Below are 19925 nucleotides of genomic sequence, written 5' to 3'. Positions count from 1 at the left end.
ATTGCCCTGAGCCACGGAAGGTGGCTCTGGCAGAATCAGGAAAGGCAAATCTATTATCTACTCCAGTAAGAATAAAACGTTGTCCTTTTTTTTTTTTAGATCTTTTTTTTTCTTTTGCATTTTTTTTTTTCGGAGCCGAGGACGGAACCCAGGACCTTGCGCTTGCTAAGCAAGCGCACTACTGCTGAGCTAAATCCCCAACCCCTTAAACGTTCTCCTTTTCATGGAGGAAGTGTCCAATGTAGTCAACCTGCCACCGGGTTGCTGGTTGGTCACCTCAAGGGATAGTGCCATATCTGGGGCTCAGCGTTGGTCTCTGTTGTTGGCAGATCTGGCATTCAGCAGCAGCTGTGGCCAGGGCACTGCCTATTTATTTCTTTTTTGTCTTAGATCTCACACGTAAAAGTTCACAGTGGCCTATGGTCACTGTGTAGCCAAAACTGTCCTGGACTCAGGGCAATCCTGCCACAACATCCCCCTGCTGTCTGCTCAGCCTGGATTCTCCTGATCTCTCAACCCAGTGTTCTAAGAATCTCCTCCTGGGCTTGTGAAGAGATGGTTCAGCTGTTAAAGGTGCTTGCCAATAAGCTTGAGTGTTTGGGTTTTTTTTTTTTTTTGGTTTTTTTTTAAGATTTATTTATTTAGGGGCTGGGGATTTAGCTCAGTGGTAGAGCGCTTACCTAGGAAGCTCAAGGCCCTGGGTTCGGTCCCCGGCTCCGAAAAAAAAAGAACCAAGAAAAAAAAAAGATTTATTTATTTATTTTATGTATATGAGCACACTGTAGCTGTCTTCAGACACACCAGAAGAGAGCATCAGATCCCGTTACAGATGGTTGTGAGCCACCATGTGGTTGCTGGGATTTGAACTCAGGACCTCTGGAAGAGCAGTCGGTGCTCTTAACTGCTCAGCCATCTCTCCAGCCCAAGCTTGAGTTTTTAAATCCAATTGGATGCTCCCCACTCCCAACGCATAAGGTAGAGAGAGAGAGATCCGACTCCTATAAGTTATTCTCTGGCTTCCAAACATGTGTCCGGTACCACCAAACACACACAAAAATAAAAATAAATGAACATTTGCAGTTGATTAACAATTCAAGGATCTTTATGAGCTCAATGCCAGCTTTGGCTCAACAATTAGGAGCAAACAGTGCTCTTTGTAGCACTTTGCCCAGACCAGCACGCATGTCAGGCAGTTCATAACCTATAATTTTAGTTCTGTGGGGACCAAATAAATCTGGCTTCCTCCTGCCTGTGTACATACCCACACATAAAAATACACAATTTAAAATAAAATAAATCTTTTAAAAGTCGAATAGGGGACTGGAAAGAGACCAGCTGAATGCTTAAGAGCATTTGCTGTTCTTCCAGAGAGTGGAAGTTTGATTCTCAGCGATCAGATCAGTCTGTAACTCCTGCTTCAGGGGATTTAACACACTCGGCCTCTGCAGGCACCTACACTCATGTGCACGTATTCTCATACAGATGTAAATATCTAAACAAAAATATTAAAATTAATTTAATTAATTTTACTTTGTGTATGGATGTTTTGCCTACAAATCTGTCACTGCAGCATGTGCATGCAATGTCTGCAGAGTGCAGAAGAAATCATCAGATCCCCTAAAACTGGATTTATAGACAGCCGTGAGCTGCCAGTTGGGTTCTGGGAATTGAACCAGGATCCTCTGGAAAAGCAACCAGTTTCTCTTTACCACTGAGTCATCTCTCCAACTCCAAATTTTATTTTATTTTTAAATTTTTAAGATTTATTTATTTTTATTTATCTGAGTACAATGTTGCTATCTTCAGAAGAGGGCATTGGATCCCATTACAGATGGTTGTGAGCCACCATGTGGTTGCTGGTAATTGAATTCAGGACCTCTGGAAGAGCAGTCAGTGCTCTTAACCCCTGAGCCATCTCTCCAGCCCCTCCAAATTTTATTTTAAAAGTTAAATAAAAATCGTTTTTGTGGTATCTAACGAGACACTTTGAAATATATGGTATGTGTGTGCCTACACATTACAAAATGGCTAGTCTAAGCTAACCGACATATGCATATCTATTACCTTACACATTACTTTATAAGAGAAAAGTTAAAGCACATTCTGAGCAATTGGTTTGTTTTTTTTTTTTTTTTTGGTTCTTTTTTTCGGAGCTAGGGACCGAACCCAGGGCCTTGCGCTTCCTAGGTAAGCGCTCTACCACTGAGCTAAATCCCCAGCCCCATGAGCAATTGGTTTTAATTGATCAAATATAGGTTAATTAGAAAGTTGGGCAGATCCAGGGACTAAGCCACTACCTAAAGACTATACATGGACTGACCCTGGACTCTGACCTCATAGGTAGCAATGAATATCCTAGTAAGAGCACCAGTGGGGGGTTGGGGATTTAGCTCAGTGGTAGAGCGCTTGCCTAGCAAGCGCAAGGCCCTGGGTTCGGTCCCCAGCTCCGAAAAAAAAGAAAAGAAAAAAAAAAAGAGCACCAGTGGAAGGGGAAGCCCTGGGTCCTGCTAAATCTGAACCCCCAGTGAACTAGATTGTTGGGGGGAGGGCGGCAATGGGGGGAGGATGGGGAGGGGAACACTCATCAGGAAGGGGAGGAGGGAGGGGGATGTTTGCCCGGAAACCGGGAAAGGGAATAACACTCGAAATGTATATAAGAAATACTCAAGTTAATAAAAATAAATAAATAAATAAATCTTTTAAAAAAAAAAAAAGAAAGAAAGAAAGTTGGGCAGAATTCTTGATAGTACGAGTTCTCCAACGGAAGAATATCCTCTCAGTGATTTTGAACCATGAACTACAGCCATCATCATTGACTCTAGACTTCAAGTTAAACAACAGATCTTTTGAACTTGACCTTCATCTGACATGTTAGTTTTTCCTCTGCAAAACTTAATCCTTCAGGGAAAAGAGGATGTTAAGTGAGTGAGATAAAGACAGAAGTTCCTTCCAGTCCTAGTGGGAAAGCCTGATTCTATTTCCCATGAATCATCTCTGCATGTAGCCGCCTGTTGGGAAGCCTCTTGACGCGCAGTTAGCCACCTTTCTTTTTTTTCTTTCTTACTTTCTTTTCTTTCTCTTCTTCTCCCCACTCGCACCCCCTAACAGGGTTTTTCTGCATAGCCCTGGCTGTCCTGGAACTTGCTCCAGCTGGAACAAACAAACAAACAAACAAACAAAAGCTAACTTGTCCTATCTGGATTGCTATGAGACCAGTGTGAGAACATAATAGTCACTCAGCTGTCACTGCATGCTAGCTCCTTTCCAGTTTGTACCAGTGGCTTAGTATTAATAAGGAAAACAAGCGGGGGCTGGAGAGGTGGCTCAGCGGTTAAGAGCACTGACTGCTCTTCCAGAGGTCCTGAGTTCAAATCCCAGCAACCACATGGTGGCTCACAGCCATCTGTAATGAGATCTGATGCCCTCTTCTGGTGTGTCTGAAGTGTACTCATATACATAAAAATAAATAAATCTTTAAAAAAAATAATAAGGAAAACAAGCACAGGTTGGAATCCTAGTTGTACCTCACATCCTTCTGCACCGGGAGGAAAGTACACAGGACTCATACTTATGCTAACACATTTTCACTGTTTTTCTTGAAGTGCATAACTCACCAGACACTACCTTAAGGCAAAACAAACCCTGAATTTTGAAATTACTATTTTTTCGTCATGAGCATCTGACTCCTTATCATTAAAACCGGCAAAATACTATCTGCTCTATGAGCCCTAGAGCTGTTGTACATCACAAGACAGAACAATGTTGATGAAAACAATTTTTTCAAACAGGTGTTCTAACTCACTCCTCACATTCCAGCACTTGGGAGGCTGAAGCAGGAGAATTTCCAAAATGAAGCCAGCCTTGGTAACAAGAGTTAAATCTTGTCTCAAAAGAATGAAATAAACAAATAGAAAAAGATAGGTGTCAGGATAGTTCAGTGGGTTAAACCACCTAATTTCATGGTCCCCAGGACCCACAAGGTTAAAAGAGAAAAGTGACTTCAGAAAGTTGTCCTCTGGCCTCCACAGGTGGTCAGTAATATGTGAGCCATCTCCCCTCTGCTCCCTTTACACTAAAAGAAGAAAAGAGGAAGGAAAATGAAATTATAATGATCTCACAACTTCAGTGAGACCCTGCCTCAACCCACCAACCAACAAACAAACAAATTAGGAACACAATTGCCTCAAAAACAAAACAAAACTAATGAACAAGTCATAAATACACAGTGAGATCCTGCTCCCAAAGCAAACAAACAAGCAAAACAAGTGAATAAACGAGCCAGGAATGTATAGTAAGACCCTGTCTCAAATAAACAAACAAACAAAATACAAACACGATCTCACAACTTGTCATGACTGAAAGAGAAAAAAAAATCAAAGATCTCACAACTTGTCATGAGATGAAGCAGGTGTAACGAGTTAACAAATTTGAGCCAAACCCTCAATCATACCTCAAGACTGGAGGGCAGGGACACATCCACAACCAAGTTATGTAACAACCGTGGACTATGCACGCACTGGTGGCTCCCCCTATATAACTTAAAGAAACAAACAGCTCAAAAGGTTTGTTTTGCCTTAAGCTAGTGTCTGGTGAGTTATGCACTTCAAGAAAACAGTGAAGGGGTTGGGGATTTAGCTCAGTGGTAGAGCGTTTGCCTAGCAAGCGCAAGGCCCTGGGTTCGGTCCCCAGTTCCGAAAAAAAAGAAAAAAAAAAAAGAAAGAAAAACAGTGGAAATGCGTTAACCTAAGTATGAGTCCTGTGTACTTTCCTCCCAGTGCAGAAGGATGTGAGGTGCATCCAGGGTTCCAATGTGTGCTTGTTTTCCTTATGAATATTTGACTAAGCCGCTGGTACAAACTGGAAGGGAGCTAGCATGTGGCAACAACTGAGCGACTATTATGTCTTCTTCAGATCCTCCAACTCTCCTCTAATGTTTTTCCAACATCTGATATTTCCTGATGGCAAAAAGTCAGATTTAAATGTGAGGTAAGAAAAGTAGAACTTGGGGACTGGAGAGACGGCTCAAGCGGTTAAGAGCACTGACTGCTCTTCCAGAGGTCCTGAGTTCAGTTCCCAACAACCACATGGTGGCTCACAACCATTTGTAATGGGGATCTGATGCCCTCCTCTGGTGTGTCTGAGGACAGCTACAGTGTGCTCACATACATGAAATAAATAAATAAATCTTTGTAGAAAAAGAAAAAGAAAAGTAGAACTTATTGGACACATCACTAGATAAATATATTGTACTTTCTCGGGTTTTGTGTGTGTGTGTGTGTGTGTGTGTGTGTTTTGTTGTTGTTGTTTTGTTTTGTTTTTTCAAAACAGGTTTCTCTGTGTAACCTTGGCTGTCTTGGAACTCACTTTGTAGAGATCTGTAGCCTCTGCCTCCTGAGTGCTGGGATGAAAGCCATGTGCGACCACATCCAGCTCTGTTTTTGCTATTGAGACAGGATCTTATATAGCCTAGGCTGGCCTTGACTCCAGGGACACTTCTGCATAAGCCTCTTGAGCATTGAAATTACTGGCACGCACTCCCACACCAGGCTCTGAAACAGCTTTCAAGCTACACTGATACAGTATCAGCTACTCAGGAGGCCATCCTGATAAATGAGACCTTCTCACTCCCGTTTCAAAACACAAAACTATACATAAAACTGGTAGTTTGTGGAAACAATGAGATCTTAAACCAAAACCAAACGTTTGGCTAATGTATGGCACTTTCCCTGTCCTGTGTCCCTGTATGCGTTAACGGGGTCCCCAAAATGCCGCAGTGTGTAGCGCGGTTCCTGGATCCACATAGGCCAATTGCAGAAGTGGCTGCCAGGAGTGGAGGCCTGGTCCACAGGCTACAGGTTATTTACTGTCTGCCTAAGTAATAACTTGGGGACTCAGAATCACGAGGTAAACAAACTCAAATCCAAACAAACTCTGTGCGGTTCCTACCCTCAGCACGGAAGCTTTAGCTCAACTTTCCTACAATGTAACCCGGGGCCTCATGCTGGAACCTGGAAGCTCAGCCAAATTACTTCTGCGACCCTTCTCTGCTGGTCTATTGTTGGCTAATCGCGAGGGCGTGAGCCTCGAGATAGTCATCCATTGGTTAGAAGCCCGGCCCTAAGTCTTCAATCTCCAATTAGGATTCAGGGGTGGAAGAATGCCTGTGGAGATGGGGACCGGAGCGGAGCCCCGGTTGAGTGGGGGGGGGGGGTGTGCTTCAAATCTTGGCTTCGTTCTCTACCCTGATATGGGTCTCCCTCTTGTAAAGATTATAGCTTTGAAACAGACACTTAGGAATCCCGTGTACCAGTCACTACAATCTCAGCTTTTTGCTGACTAGACATCAAGCCCTCAGCTAGCACTGGGGAAACTGACGGAAAGGGTGTGGGTTTCTATAGTTTTTTTTTTTTTTTTTTTTTTTTTTTTTTTTGGTTCTTTTTTTCGGAGCTGGGGACCGAACCCAGGGCCTTGCGCTTCCTAGGTAAGCGCTCTACCACTGAGCTAAATCCCCAGCCCCGGTTTCTATAGTTTTATTTCCCTTTGCAAATGGACAGCGTCTTAATTTTGCTCCCAGATGCAGGCCCGGACAGTGGTTCCTGGCCAGGTGCAACCCAAGCCTCTCCCTTCCCCCACCCCTCCTACACTAAACTCCATGAACAGCATAGGCAGGCGGGGCTTGACTGGGCAGGACCAGGATACAAGATCCTGGTGGAAAGAAAAGGTGTAGTGTTTGGGGCTTCAGCGGGCTAGGCTGGTTTGGCAGGACAAAGCTCTCTCAATAACAATTAAAAAAAAAAAAAAAGGTAATACCCAATGGGACTATTTTTCTGAACCCAAAAGATAAGACCTGAAGTGTGTTCTCCTGCAAGGGGCTGCCTCGTGTAAGCAGAGGAAAGGAGTAACGGAGAGAATGCAGAGGAACCAGTAGCTTCCGAGGGCAGCCACCACCTTCCTTCTATAACTTTCCTTCTCATCTTCCGGCAGAAGCATGGAGCTCGGGTGCCCTGAGTTGCTGGAACCCCCAGAAGATATCTTCTCGACAGGATCTTTCCTGGAGCTGGGATTTAATGGTCCCCCGTCAAAGGTGCCGGTAACCACGCTACAAGAACAGGGGCTGCAAAGCCGGGCGATGAGGAGAGGCTGTAGCCGAGGTTGTTCAGTGGAAGTGGGAGTTAGGTTGAAAACTAACTAGAATCCTTAAGTCGCCACAAGGAAAGAGTTCTGATAATAGAACCACGAAATAGACGTGTGTTGTAAGTCTTTCTATGTCCGAGAAGGAAAAGCACCAAAATGGAAGCGTTAAGGATCCGAGACGCTGTCAGGTAAGACTTCCAGAGTTCTCTGCAGACGTGCGGACCCTCTCCTTCTATAGGGCCTTCAGAAGAGCGAGTCTGATGATTTCCTGAACCTCTTTATCGATCCCAATATGATACGCTGCTCAGAAACATCTCCTGGTAGTGACAGTGGGGTCTCTGAAGATCCTGGCTCCCCTGCCCCACAGGCACCCAGTTCCCCAGCCCTCTATGAAGTTGTCTATGAGGCAGGAGCCCTACAGGGAACCCAGCGGGAAGCTGGGCCAACCTTCGGACTCATCTCCATCCAGATAGGTCAGTGTACTTTTTAAATAGGGCAATGGCACTTTCAGACCCAACCCTAGCCATGAAGTTAAGGGAGAAGGTTCCCAAACTGTGCCACTGCCCAGCCCAGTCCCCACCATTACCACAGCCTTCTGATTCCTTTGTCCCAGTCTCTGGATCTTTCTTCAGATCAGTGGAGCCCTGCATTTATGGTACCTGGTGCCTGCACAGTCAGTGATCTGCCCTCTGAAGCTCATAGACACATCCTGCCTAGAGTCAGCACCATAGCCCCACCACCTCCTGCAGCCCTGGTAAGTCTTGACACCAGCCAGAACTGGGGTTCCCCCAGTACACATGCCCTCGTATGAATGGGGGTATACGTGAAAAGGAAGGTGAAACTAATGAGGAACTGGTTTGTCCTACTTTTGGTGGCAGTGGGTTTGAAGGCCAAGGAGAAACAAGCAATTCTAAGACCAGGAAAATATTGGGGCTGGAGAACTCCTGGGGATCAGGGTGGTAAGGAACCGTTTAAGTCTTAGCAGGTGAGATGAGGGAACCTGCTGTCAGCGCTCTAGACCTAGTGTGCACTTACATTCAGTCAGAGCTACTCTCTCAGCCTTGGGTCAGGAAAGAGAACTGGGACAGGACACCTGGGAATCCACCTGGCTAATGAGGACAGGGTGAGAGCGAAGCAGCAGCAGGTGCTTGCATTAGAACAACTGTCCTGTGGCCAGTGCTGCAGTGACTCGTGGAGTACCCTATCATGAACCTTTCCTAGATAGGCTAAGACACTCCTGCTGTGCAGATCAAGCTTAGGCCTTAGTCCTCTCTGTGCACCTTATGTCCAAAGGCAGGGAACCGAGTCCTAGTCAACTGCTAAAACCATGCTTAAAGCTGGGACCAGGAGCTACACTAGGGGTTTTGTTTATCAACACGGGGTTGTGCTTGTTTTATTTCTAGATGAAGCCCTCTGTGCTTCATTCTCAAGAGATTTGGTTAGAGAGATTGGAAGAAACACGCTATAAAAACACTTGGAGGGGGGTTGGGGATTTAGCTCAGTGGTAGAGCGCTTGCCTAGGAAGCGCAAGGCCCTGGGTTTGATCCCCAGCTCCAAAAAAAAAAAAAAAAAAAAAAAAAAAAAAAAACCAACAACAACAACAACAAAAACACTTGGAGGAAAAAGGAGCTATCAGGAAAGGAAATGATTTAGCCAAGAGCCAAAGGCCATCAGAAAACAAAAGCCAGAGGCAGAGAGCTGGGTCATAAGCACACGTGAATGTAAGCACAAGGACCTGAGCTGGGAGATCAGATCCCCAGCACCCACATAAGGGGTTACACAGTCTCTTAACCCCCAGGCTTTGAGGGTCGAAACAGGAGGACCACTTGGACTTGGTCCTCTCCTTCTATCTTTAAATGGATTCCAGAGATAAAACTCAGACTGTAAGTCTTGTGTGTCCAGTGCTCTATCTGCTGAGCCATCTTGCCAGCCCCAAACTAAGTTATTCTTAAATTACAAAGGGAGGCAGAAGCTAAGTGTGGCACTCACTAGAAACCTCTGTACCTGAGAGGTAGAGGTAGGGTGAGCACCACAAAGTCAGGGCCAGCCTACTCTACACAGTGACAGCCTATCTCAAGTCCAGAGGCTGGAGAGATGGCTCAGTGCTCAAGAGCAATAGCTGTCCTGCCAGGAGACCCAGGTTCAAGTCTAGTTCAACCATTTGTAACTCCAGTTCCAAGGGATCCAACATCCTCTTCTGGTCTCCGTGGGTGTCAGGCATACAAGTCAATATGCATACACATAAAATAAAAATAAAAAAAGCTGGGCATGGCGGTACACTCCTTTAATCCCAGGACTCTGAAGGCAGAGATAGGCAGATCTCTGAGTTTGAGGTCAGCCTGGTCTACAGAGTTAGTTCTAGGACGTCTGGGACAACACAGAGAAACCCTGTCTTGAGGAGCCATACCAAACAACAACAACAAAAAGTTACAAGCACTGTGAATCCTTCAAAGACGAGTATCAGGACGGCAAGATGGCTTAGTGGATAAAGGCACTAGCTGTCAAGACTTACAATTTCATTTTGAGGCTGGAGAGATGGCTCAGCGGTTAAGAGCACTGGCTGCTCTTCCAGAGGTCCTGAGTTCAATTCCCAGCCACCACATGGTGGCTCACAACCATCTGTCATGGGATCTGATGCCCTCTTCTGGTGTGTCTAAAGATAATAGTAAATGATAATAAATAAAAATAAATAAATAAATCTTAAACAACAAAATAAATTTTTAAATTTTGATCCCTAGACCCCACGTGGTAGAAGAAAACTCATTTCTGAACATTATCTTTGGATCTCCACACATGCCCACACAGATATATAAAAAGACACACGCATGAAATACATAACTGGTTGTCAGTGAGAAGGCTCGGTCTTTGTCTGGCTCAGTCTAACCACTACCATCCACCCACTTACACACTCACTTGAGAAGTCAGCCTGGCCATCCTTAGAGACTCCTTTAGGGGCCGGAGAGATGGCTCAGTGGTTGGGAGAATGAGGATCCAGGTTCAATTTCCAGCCCCCACATGGCAGGCCACACACGTGACTCCAGTTCCAGGAGATCTGACACCAATCACACAGACATACATGCAGGCAAGACAGCACAGCACATAAAATAGAGATAAATAGACGGAAGGAAAGTCCTCGTCTGAGGGTGGACAGCTTGACCTAAAGGGTGGGGCTTAGAGCCTGGGGATGACAAGTCACTTGTTCCTGTGGTTGACAGGCTACCAAATATTTTACTAAATGAAACTTAATGGCTATATTGTTTCCCTGACATAAGGAAATTCAACAAAGCTCATCATAGTGAATTCATACAACTTTTCCTTTTCTGATTGTCCCAAGATTCCAGAACAGGCCCTCTAGCGTGGTTGTAGGGCAATGCCGAGGTTCTGTGTGGATAAAGACTTCACTCACCCTCCTTAGCTTCAGGAAGGCCCTTCGATTTGCCATGGAACCTGCCTGAATGACCTTTCTGCCCTGACCTCATCATATCATTCAGATGACAGAAAGCCCTCTGAAAGCAGGCTTGGGGTAGAGGGACAGTTTGGGCTTTGGAAGCAGGTGACCCTGACCCCACTCATCTGCCCCTCCTCCCAGCTGTCCTGCCAACGTCTGTTCCTGACAGATGAAGAAAAGCATCTGCTGGGACAAGAAGGGGTTACTCTGCCCTCTCACCTGCCCCTCACCAAGGTAACAATGGTACCCCAAAGGGTGTCCCCATCACAGAAGCTCCACCCAACCTCTAAAGAGCCTGGATCCCAGGGAACAGTTGGGGAGTTTGGGAGGTTAAGGGCCCAACACTCAACACCTTGAGCGCCCAGGCAGAGGAGAGAATACTCAAGAAGATCAGGAGGAAAATCCGCAACAAGCAGTCAGCTCAGGACAGCCGGCGGAGGAAGAAAGAATACATAGATGGGCTGGAGAGCAGGTATGGTTAGGTGGTGTCCGGCCCCCCTTTCTCACCAAAGCATGTTAAGGGGCCATCTGCCAAGCCTGCTCTACTTCTCCACACTCCCCAGAGTGGCAGCCTGTTCTGAGCAGAACCAGAAACTGCAGAGAAAGGTCCAGGAGCTGGAGAGGCAGAACATGTGAGTGGTAGTGTCTGGATGTAGAGCAGGACGCAGCCATAGGCAAGCCGTTCTCCGGCTGACTCTGCCTTCTTCTCCTAGCTCGTTGGTGGCGCAGGTCCATCAGTTACAGAAGTTCACTGCTCAGACCTCCAGCAGAGCTGCCCAGACCAGCACCTGTGTTCTGGTACCATCGGGGGTTTCCTTACTTCCCCCTCTCCCACCTCTGCCACCCTCCACACTTCCACCTAATTCCTGCCCTGCCCAGCCCTGTTCTCCAAACCGTGATAACCTATGACCCTCTATTCTCCATGCCTTCTTCCTCTCTTGTCCCCAAAGCCCAAAAGTCTCTTGCTCCTTTGCAGATTCTTCTTTTTTCGTTGGCTCTCATCATCCTGCCCAGCTTCAGCCCCTTTCAGAGTCAACCAGAAGCTAGGTCTGAGGGTTATCAGCTTCATGGAGGTAAGAGGCAGGGGCACAGCAGCCCTAAGGATGACCCACAGACCTCTGTTCTCCGAAACAGTCGAAGAGTAGGAGAGTTCTGGGACAGTCTCCCACCCAACCAATGGTCTACCATTACGCTTTCTCCTCAGTCATTTCCAGAAATATCTTGACTCATGAGGACATGACAGAAAGCCCGGAGAGTCCAGTGCTAAAGGCCAACCTGGAGGAGCTACCTCAAGTCCCAGCCACAAATGGCTCAACAAAGATGGCTCATCTGAAGATGCGAGTGAAGGCCAGACCCACTGGGCCGATCAGGGGAATGGTGCATGCAGATGAGATGTAACTACACAAGAAGACACCCAGGCTTCCCTGTCACCTTTCATCAGGTTCCCATTGAGGAGTCCACAGCCCTGGAGTTCTGACTTACTCAGAACACAACTGGAGACTTCTGTCCCCTAAGGCCAGGCTGCCTATGTGGCAGGGTACCTCAAATACTTCTGTCATACATTTGTGATTTCATTTCTTCTCTGTGGATAAGGTCAGGGGGAGAAAAGGTTTGACTTGGAAATAAACTTCCTAGCTCAAATTCTATCCCAAGTTTTCATTCACTATGTAGCCTATGTGGTCTCGAACTCTTGATTTGCCTACAAGTATACAGTACCACATCCAGCTTGGAAATTGTGTTTATTATTATGTATAAGGATGGTGTGTAAGTGTATTATTGTGTATACAAGTGGTGTAATACACATGTAAAGGTCAAGGGGCAACTTTTGGGTTCTTTCCTCTCACCACATAGTCTAAGAATCAAAATCAGGTCATCAGGACTATGCACCAAACATTTTTATTTATGTGTATGTGTTTCTATGTGAGTACATAACATATATGTCAACAGATTCCCCGGAACCAAGTACAGTCCTCTGGAAAAGCAGCAAGCTCTCTTAACTGCAGAGCCATGTCTCTAGCCACTGTACCAAACATCTTAATGCCTGAGCCCCTCTCCCAGCCCAGAACTTTTATATAAGGGTAAATGATGCTGGGAATTGAACTCAGGACCTCTGGAAGAGCAGTCAGTGTTCTTAACCACTAAGCCATCTCTCCAGTTCCTAGCAACTGAGCCAACTCACCAACCATTTTAAATTGAATTCATTTTTTGAGACAGAGTCTTACTAAGTATTCCTTGCTGGCCTGGAGCTCCGTATATAGTCCAAGCTGGCCTTGAACTCACAGAGATCTGCCTCTCTCTGCTGCCCAAGTGCTAGGACTTAAGGCATGTCCTAAAGCACGTGGTCCTCCCCAAGCCAAGTTATTTATACAGAAGGAAATTGTTTTACTCCTTTATTTCCTTTTTGTTTTCTTAAAGACAGCCTTACTGTGTAGTTCAGCCTAGCCGGCCTACAAATTTACCAAGGGTTCTCCTGCCCCATTCTCTCAAGTGCTGGGATTACAAGTCTGTTCGTGTCCAGCTCGATTTCACTCTTTATTGTGCTCATTAATGGCCTGGAAGAGGAAGTCATTGAAGATGCACTACCACAAGGCTTATGAGGGCACATTAGCCCTGAACTTTCTCCATCTGAGATGCATCCGTGGGACCCACCATACACAGCAGATTCAGCTATATGGATTCAATTTGCTTCCGGACTTTTTCAAGAGCCTTTCTGTCCAGCTGTCGCTGACGAATGATGACAAGGCAAGCGAAGACTAAAGCTACCCCCACCACGATGCCTTCAAACTTCCAAAATAAGTGTTGTTCCAGAAGAGCTGAACGGCAGCTGAGGGCAGAAAAGTACAGTCATTCCGGGGAAAATCAGGTTCTCTTAATTACTGTCCTCCACGTCAGCCTGCCCAAAATACCATCCAAAAATGAGAGAAAGTGTACTTAGTCGTGTCTGGTGAGCACCATTAACCAATTTGATTACTGTCTTTTTCTTTTTTGATAAAGTCTCACTAAATGGAGGTGGGGGTGAATGCCTTTAATCCCAGCACAGGGGAGGCAAGGTAGAGATCTCTGTGAGTTCAAAGACAGCCTGGACCACAGGGAGTTCTAGGACAGCCAGACCATACAAAGAAACCCTGTCTCAAAAACAAGACAAAGTCTCAAGTAGTACAAGCTGGCCTTGAACTCTCAATTCCCCTGCCTCTACTTCCTACGTGTTAGGATTACAAACATGTACTATCATGTCTAACTCTTCTTCCTTTAAAAAATGTTACATTTTTTTGTTATGTTGTATATGTGCACACTCATGCCAAGGAACAGGATGCCACGTCCCTGCCTAACTGCACCTCCCCACACTGCACACAAATTCACACCCCCCCCACTACACACACATTCACACACACACACACACACACCGCACACACACTACATATACACACCACGCATACACTACATACACATGCCACACACACTCACTCACACACACTGCACACACACTACACACACATACCACACACACTCACTCACATACATACCACACACTACACTATACTTACACACACACACTCACACACTACATACACACACACCACACATACACTATACATACACTCACTCACACATACACTACATACACTCACACACACACTCACACACACTACATACACACACACCACACATACACACACACCACACATACACTACACATACACTCACACACACATACACATACACTCACACACACACTCACACACACTACATACACACACACACTACACACACACTCACACACACATACACACACACCACACATACACACACACCACACATACACACACACCACACATACACTACACACACACACACATACACACATATACACTCACCACACATACACTCACACACACATACACACCACACATACACACCATACATACACACACATACACACCACACCTACACTACACATGCACACACTCACACTCACACACACTCTCACACACACACTCACACACACTCTCACACACTCACACACACACCCCAGTCAGAAGACAACTTGCTGGAATGAGTTCTATACTTCTACCATCTGAGCTCTGAGGCTCAAACTCAAATTGCTGTATTTTTTAAAGATTTATTTACTTTATATGCATGACTGTTTTCTTTTTTCTTTTTCTTTTTTTTTTTCGGAGCTGGGGACCGAACCCAGGGCCTTGTGCTTCCTAGGCAAGAGCTCTACCACTGAGCTAAATCCCCAACCCCTTGCATGACTGTTTTCATGTATGTATGTACATGTACCATGTGTGTGCCTAATTCCTAAGGAGGGCAGGAGAGCATGCTGGATACCTGGGAACTGGAGTCAGAACAACTTTGTAGGTGCTGAGAACCAGTCAGGGTCCTCTGCAATAGTGGTGAGTGCCTTTAATCACCTAACCATCCAATCAGGCTCTCTAAGTGCCTTTAATCACTGAACCATCCAATCAGGCTCTCTTAGAATATGTCTGCCTCTGCCTTCTGGGCACGCTGAGATCAAAGATGTGTTAGCATCCTGGCTTAACTGCTTGCTTACTTGAGATAGGGTCTTACACAATAAAGCCTTGGCCAACTGAACGCCCCTCCTACTAGGCTGGTGGTGATCTCAGCCTGCTTCTGCCTCTTGAGAGCAGGGACTCAAGGTGTAACCCACCTCCCCCACACCCTACCCCATGCCAGACCAAATTCTTTGATCAGAGAACATAACAACAAAAAACTTAGTGCTGGAGACTAGGGTTAGGAAGTGGGGGTAATTTGGCTTAAAGTTCCTCCTCTTTCCAGTATGCCAAACCACACCAAGACCTGGAGATATCTTAACGTAGCAGGATCAGAAGAGGTAACCACAGAGTAGAGTAACAGTCCTCACCTTTTGAATTCATTCCTCTTAGATGAGCTGCATGTGATTTTCTCCACATACCCTGTAGAACCACACTCAGGTGTCGTTTTCTACCAAAAGAAACATGCAAAAGCATATGTTAGGAAGAGGTAAGCAAGAAACAGAGGACCTGCTGTTCAGAGTGAGCCAGAGCTTGACGACAGCACAGAGCTAAGGAAAAGCTCTGATGTGGATGGTGGAGGAACAATTAGGGGGGCAATGATCTACGAGGTAAGGAGAAATTCCAGAATCTTCTGTATTAACAAACATGAACAGATCAGGACACTGCCTTTAGTGTGGAAAAGTCTTGTTTTCAGAGGGAAATGAAGTGCAGGTTTGAGGGCTGCAGGGAGGCCTCTGTGGGTAAAGACATTTGAAGCCAAGATTAACAACCTGCACCCATTCAGTGGGAAGAGAGAAATAACTTCCTCAAGTTGTCCTCTGACTTCTATGGCACATGACCTACACAAAATGAGTATAATTTTCAAGGCCAGCCTGGCCTACATGATGAGTTCCAGGCTAGACAGTGCTATATTGCAAGACACTGTCTCAAAAAAAAAAAAAAAAAAGGCTGAAGATATGGCTCAGTAGTTAAGAACACTGGTTGCTCTTGGAGAGGATGGAGTTCCATTCACAGCACCCACGTGAGGACTCAATCTTTTCTAACTCTGATTCCAGGAGATCTGATGACTGTTTCTGGATTTTGGGGGCAACAAACACACACCCTGAATACATGCAGGCAAAACACCTATATACATAAAATGAAACAAACAAAAAATATGATCTGAACATAACCTAAGAGTCTGAGAGGAAAGCAGGAAGACACTGCGATGACATACTTAAAAAAAAAATACTCACAATCTGGAAGTTAGAACACGGAGTACACTCTTCGGTCACCACAAACTCTTCTACCAACCAACATGGTGAAGTTGATGTGCTCACTAAAAGGAGAGAGAGAAAAACGGCCAGCCGAAGACCATTCAAAAAAACATTTCTCTCAAAGGCTCTGCCCATCTAGCTTCCCAACACAGGGCTTGCCCGCCCTCACTCCAGGTGGCACCTCCTTTTTCTATCTGTGTTCTGGGTGTACTAAAAAGGCATTAGAAACAAACAAGCTATAGAGAGGTACAGGATTCTCGGGCAATCACCCACCTGATAGCTTCTCCTCGCGCACCGGGGCCTCTGCTTCGCTGCAGGTAGGGAAAAGGGGCAAGAACAAGGGTGAACTCGCCGAAAACAGGGCACACCCACTTTTGACGTCAGTGGATGAAGAGTCCCGGTTCCTAAGGGCGTAGACTATGGGGTTCGCCCGCGATCCCCCTGTCCCTCCCCAGTACCCACTTACCAGAGCTTTAAGGTGAAAGCGCACAGCAACCAACAGAGGTGGCCGCCCCGGGGGAGGCCACGCCTCCCCGCGCCCACGAGCATGGAGCGGTCAGGGTCGCACCTGTTGCAGCAGACCTCCCGGAGGTTCCAGCTCAGAGCAGCCAAATGCCAGAGTTCTCAATCTGGGCCAACTAGAGCTCTATTGGAACGGCCTCGTGACCACGGCGAGAATAATCCATGTAGATGTCTTGGCTAGAAGCGCGAGGTCTTGATGAGGGCGCAGGCGGCCGGGAGAAGGGCACGCGGGTCCGGACTTAGTACCCCTGCCCCCTGGCCTCGGTCTCGGGAGCGGCCATCTTGCTCGCGGAGGCTCCTGGTCCCGGCACTAGCGGCGCCGACTCTTCCCGGGTGCTCTCGTCTATCTCCTGCTGTAGTCGTTCCGGACTCGGTGGCAACTGAATCTCACTGAGTTTGCGCAGGATCACGCGACTCTTCAGCTGGGCGCCGCGCGGCAGTGTGGTCCTTGTAGTGTTTGCAGAGCCGGCTGGATCGGCGGTATAGGAGATTTCGTTTGTTCTGGGTTCGCCTTTCCCCGATATCACCTGTTTGTCTATTTAGAACTAGGAGAGCGGGGAGGAATAAAAAGCGCCGCTCTGTCTGGACTTGGGGCCTTCATCAAAGCTTTGGGCTTACTATTAGGCTCTTGACAGCCTCCCCATTTCTGCCTTAACACCCTGGCGGGTCTTGCCAAGTTGGGTCCCGGAAATCTGCTGATGAGAGGAGGAACTGAATCGAATTTGAAACTCGCTTTTGTCCCTGGACCCACACCCGACTCTACAAATGAATAGTGTCTGTTTCCCCTTATGTTAGTGCGAAACTGCTTCACAGAACTATTCCTTTGAAAAACCTCAGATGTTCTCATCTCTCCCTTGCTCCTACAAATAGGGAAATGATCTCAAGGCTAAGAGCACGGAGATTTTTAATATTTATTTGGTTGGTTGGTTTATTTTGTATTTTATATTGTATTATTATTTATTATCATTATTTTGAGGCAGTAGGGTTTCTCTGTGCAGCTCTGGCTGTCCTGGAACTTGTTTTTTAGACCATGCTGGTCTCAAACTCAGAGATCTGCCTGCCTCTGCCACCCGAGAGCTGGGATTAAAGGCATGTCACCTCTGCCTGACTAGAGCATAGAGATTTTATTTTATTTTTTTGGAGCTGAGGACCGAACCCAGGGCCTTGCGATTGCTAGGCAAGCGCTCTACCACTGAGCTAAATCTCCAACCCCTGAGATTTTAAATTTAAAGTAATATTGGAACTAGATTCAGGATCTTTTCAGCTACTCGATTGGTGTTGTGGTGACTCAAGCCTTTAGTCCTAGTACTAAGGAGGCAGGAGGAGTTTGAGACCAGCCTTGTCAAGTAGCAAGTTCCAAACCAGCCAGAATTAGATGATGAAACTCTGTCAAGAAAGAAAGGAAGGAAGGAAGAAGGAAGGAGAAGAAAAAAAAAGAAAGTATCTATTCTGATGAAGAGATGGCTCAGTAGTTAAGAGCATTAGTTGTTCTTCCTGAGGATCCAGATTTGATTCCCAGCATCCACAGGGACTCCTAACTACTTGTAAACACATTTAGTTGCAGGAGGTCTCACACTCTCTTTTGGATACCACCGGCACCAGGCATGCACAGGATACACACCAAAACATACACATACTTTTTAAAAATACATTCTTCCCTGGGGTGTTAATCTTGCTGGGCATGGTGGTGCGGGCCTCGAATGCCTGCACTTGGGAGGTAGAGAGGCAGGCAGATCTCTGAGTTTGAGGCCATCCTTGTCTACAGAGTGAGTTCCAGGACCTCCAGGGCTAATCAGAGAAACCTCACTAGAAAAACAAAACAAAACAAGATAGTAGTTTCCTTGGGGGGGTCACTGTCTTTTTGCTGCTTGAGTCTTGATACGGAGCACTGGTTGCCCTTCAACTGGCAGCAGTTCTGCCTTTGCCTCTGAAATGCCAATTCCAGAGTATTTGAGACCCTATCTCCAAAACTAAGTAAATCAATTCCCTTTTATCCCAGCATTTGAAAGGCAGAGGCAAGTGGATCTCTGAGTTCAAGGCTAGCCTCATCTACAGAGCAAATTCCAAGACAGCAAGAGCTACACAGAGCAGGGGTTGGGGATTTAGCTCAGTGGTAGAGCGCTTGCCTAGCAAGTGCAAGGCCCTGGGTTCGGTCCCCAGCTCCGAAAAAAAAAGAAAAAAAAAGAAAAAAAAAAAGCTACACAGAGAAACCTTGTCAGGAGGGAAGGAAGGAAGGGAGGGAGGGAGTTAGGAGAAGGAAGGAAGGAAGGAATTTTACCCAGGCAGTATCTTACAAGGCCAAGCTGTATTGTTTTGGAAGTTAACCTGGTTTTCTGTACTACTATTCTTCTATCTCTGTTTTAAGCACAATTTCTCAAATACATTGGACTTTTTACTCCTCCTGAGCCCCTTTCCCCACCATCTGGCAGCTTGTTCATGCAGACTTAAACAAAGCCACAAAGCACACACACACAGACACACACAGACACACAGACACAGACACAGACACAGACACACACACACACACACTTCTCTACGGAGATGATGAATCTTACAGCTTGTCTGCCCTGGGAAATATTTAACTCTAATAAAATTCCTCTTGAACTTAAGGGGAAAGCAGGCACACCTTCCCCCATAAGTGAGAGTCTTGTCTCAAAAATACACATACATCTTTCTGTTGTGTGGGTCTACATTGAGTGCTTTTGTGCCATGGTGTGCTTGTAGAGGTCCAAGGACAATTTTCTAGAAGGTTCTTTTCACCTTAAGGCAGGATCTTTTCCTGTGCTGTGCTCTTCCTGGCAATTCTCCTGTTTCCACATCCCACCTCATTTAGGAGTGCTGTGGTTGCAGATGTGTGACTCAGCATCTGGCTTTTTCCGAGGTTCTGCCAGCCTGTGCCCTCCAACCCTACATCTTGATGGAATTCATGTTGTCAGGCTTCATGGCTAACACTTCTCCCTATTTTCTCAGCACTTGATTTTGTTTATTTAAGACTGCATGTCATTGTGTAGTCCAGGCCGAGAAACATAGCTGAGGTATGGGATTCCC

At 46.1% G+C, this 19925-nt stretch overlaps 2 protein-coding genes across 6 annotated transcripts; one reads left to right on the top strand and one right to left on the bottom strand.

The window, feature by feature from the left end:
* The first annotated feature begins 5640 nt into the window (after positions 1 to 5640).
* Positions 5641 to 12228, top strand: Creb3l4 (cAMP responsive element binding protein 3-like 4). Of its 5 annotated transcripts, none has more exons than XM_063281831.1 (10): positions 5641 to 6803; positions 6985 to 7084; positions 7373 to 7607; positions 7767 to 7888; positions 10724 to 10816; positions 10948 to 11054; positions 11146 to 11214; positions 11296 to 11380; positions 11559 to 11655; positions 11787 to 12228. In XM_063281831.1, the coding sequence occupies exons 2-10, from the start codon at positions 6989 to 6991 to the stop codon at positions 11978 to 11980; spliced, it is 1098 nt and encodes a 365-aa protein (XP_063137901.1). In that variant the 5' UTR covers positions 5641 to 6803; positions 6985 to 6988; the 3' UTR covers positions 11981 to 12228. The 5 variants fall into 5 exon arrangements, with proteins under 5 accessions (XP_063137901.1, XP_063137900.1, XP_063137902.1 ...); XM_063281830.1 differs by having other exon boundaries at positions 6985 to 7090; XM_063281832.1 differs by having other exon boundaries at positions 5641 to 6881.
* Positions 12229 to 12958: 730 nt separating this feature from the next.
* On the bottom strand, positions 12959 to 17176 carry Jtb (jumping translocation breakpoint). Its single transcript, NM_019213.2, has 5 exons — positions 16822 to 17176; positions 16629 to 16666; positions 16335 to 16417; positions 15468 to 15547; positions 12959 to 13406 (listed from the first exon to the last, which is right to left on the bottom strand). Exons 1-5 carry the CDS (start codon positions 16902 to 16904, stop codon positions 13250 to 13252), a joined length of 441 nt encoding a protein of 146 aa, NP_062086.1. The 5' UTR covers positions 16905 to 17176; the 3' UTR covers positions 12959 to 13249.
* Positions 17177 to 19925: the final 2749 nt, after the last annotated feature.

Source organism: Rattus norvegicus, chromosome 2, assembly GCF_036323735.1.
Source record: "Rattus norvegicus strain BN/NHsdMcwi chromosome 2, GRCr8, whole genome shotgun sequence".
NCBI classification, from domain to species: domain Eukaryota; kingdom Metazoa; phylum Chordata; class Mammalia; order Rodentia; family Muridae; genus Rattus; species Rattus norvegicus.
The sequence above is the reverse complement of the archived record's forward strand: the minus strand, read 5'-3'. Positions and strand labels throughout refer to the sequence as shown.

Coding starts and splice junctions, on each gene's coding strand:
- Creb3l4 (XM_063281830.1), top strand. CDS start 6,989: ATGGAGCTCGGGTGCCCTGAGTTGCTGGAACCCCCAGAAGATATCTTC. Junction 7,889..10,723: donor CACCACCTCCTGCAGCCCTG/GTAAGTCTTGAC, acceptor CCCTCCTCCCAG/CTGTCCTGCCAACGTCTGTT. Junction 11,055..11,145: donor ATAGATGGGCTGGAGAGCAG/GTATGGTTAGGT, acceptor CACACTCCCCAG/AGTGGCAGCCTGTTCTGAGC.
- Jtb (NM_019213.2), bottom strand. CDS start 16,904: ATGCTCGTGGGCGCGGGGAGGCGTGGCCTCCCCCGGGGCGGCCACCTC. Junction 16,667..16,821: donor GCTTTCACCTTAAAGCTCTG/GTAAGTGGGTAC, acceptor CCCTACCTGCAG/CGAAGCAGAGGCCCCGGTGC. Junction 13,407..15,467: donor AAGAGGAATGAATTCAAAAG/GTGAGGACTGTT, acceptor TTCTGCCCTCAG/CTGCCGTTCAGCTCTTCTGG.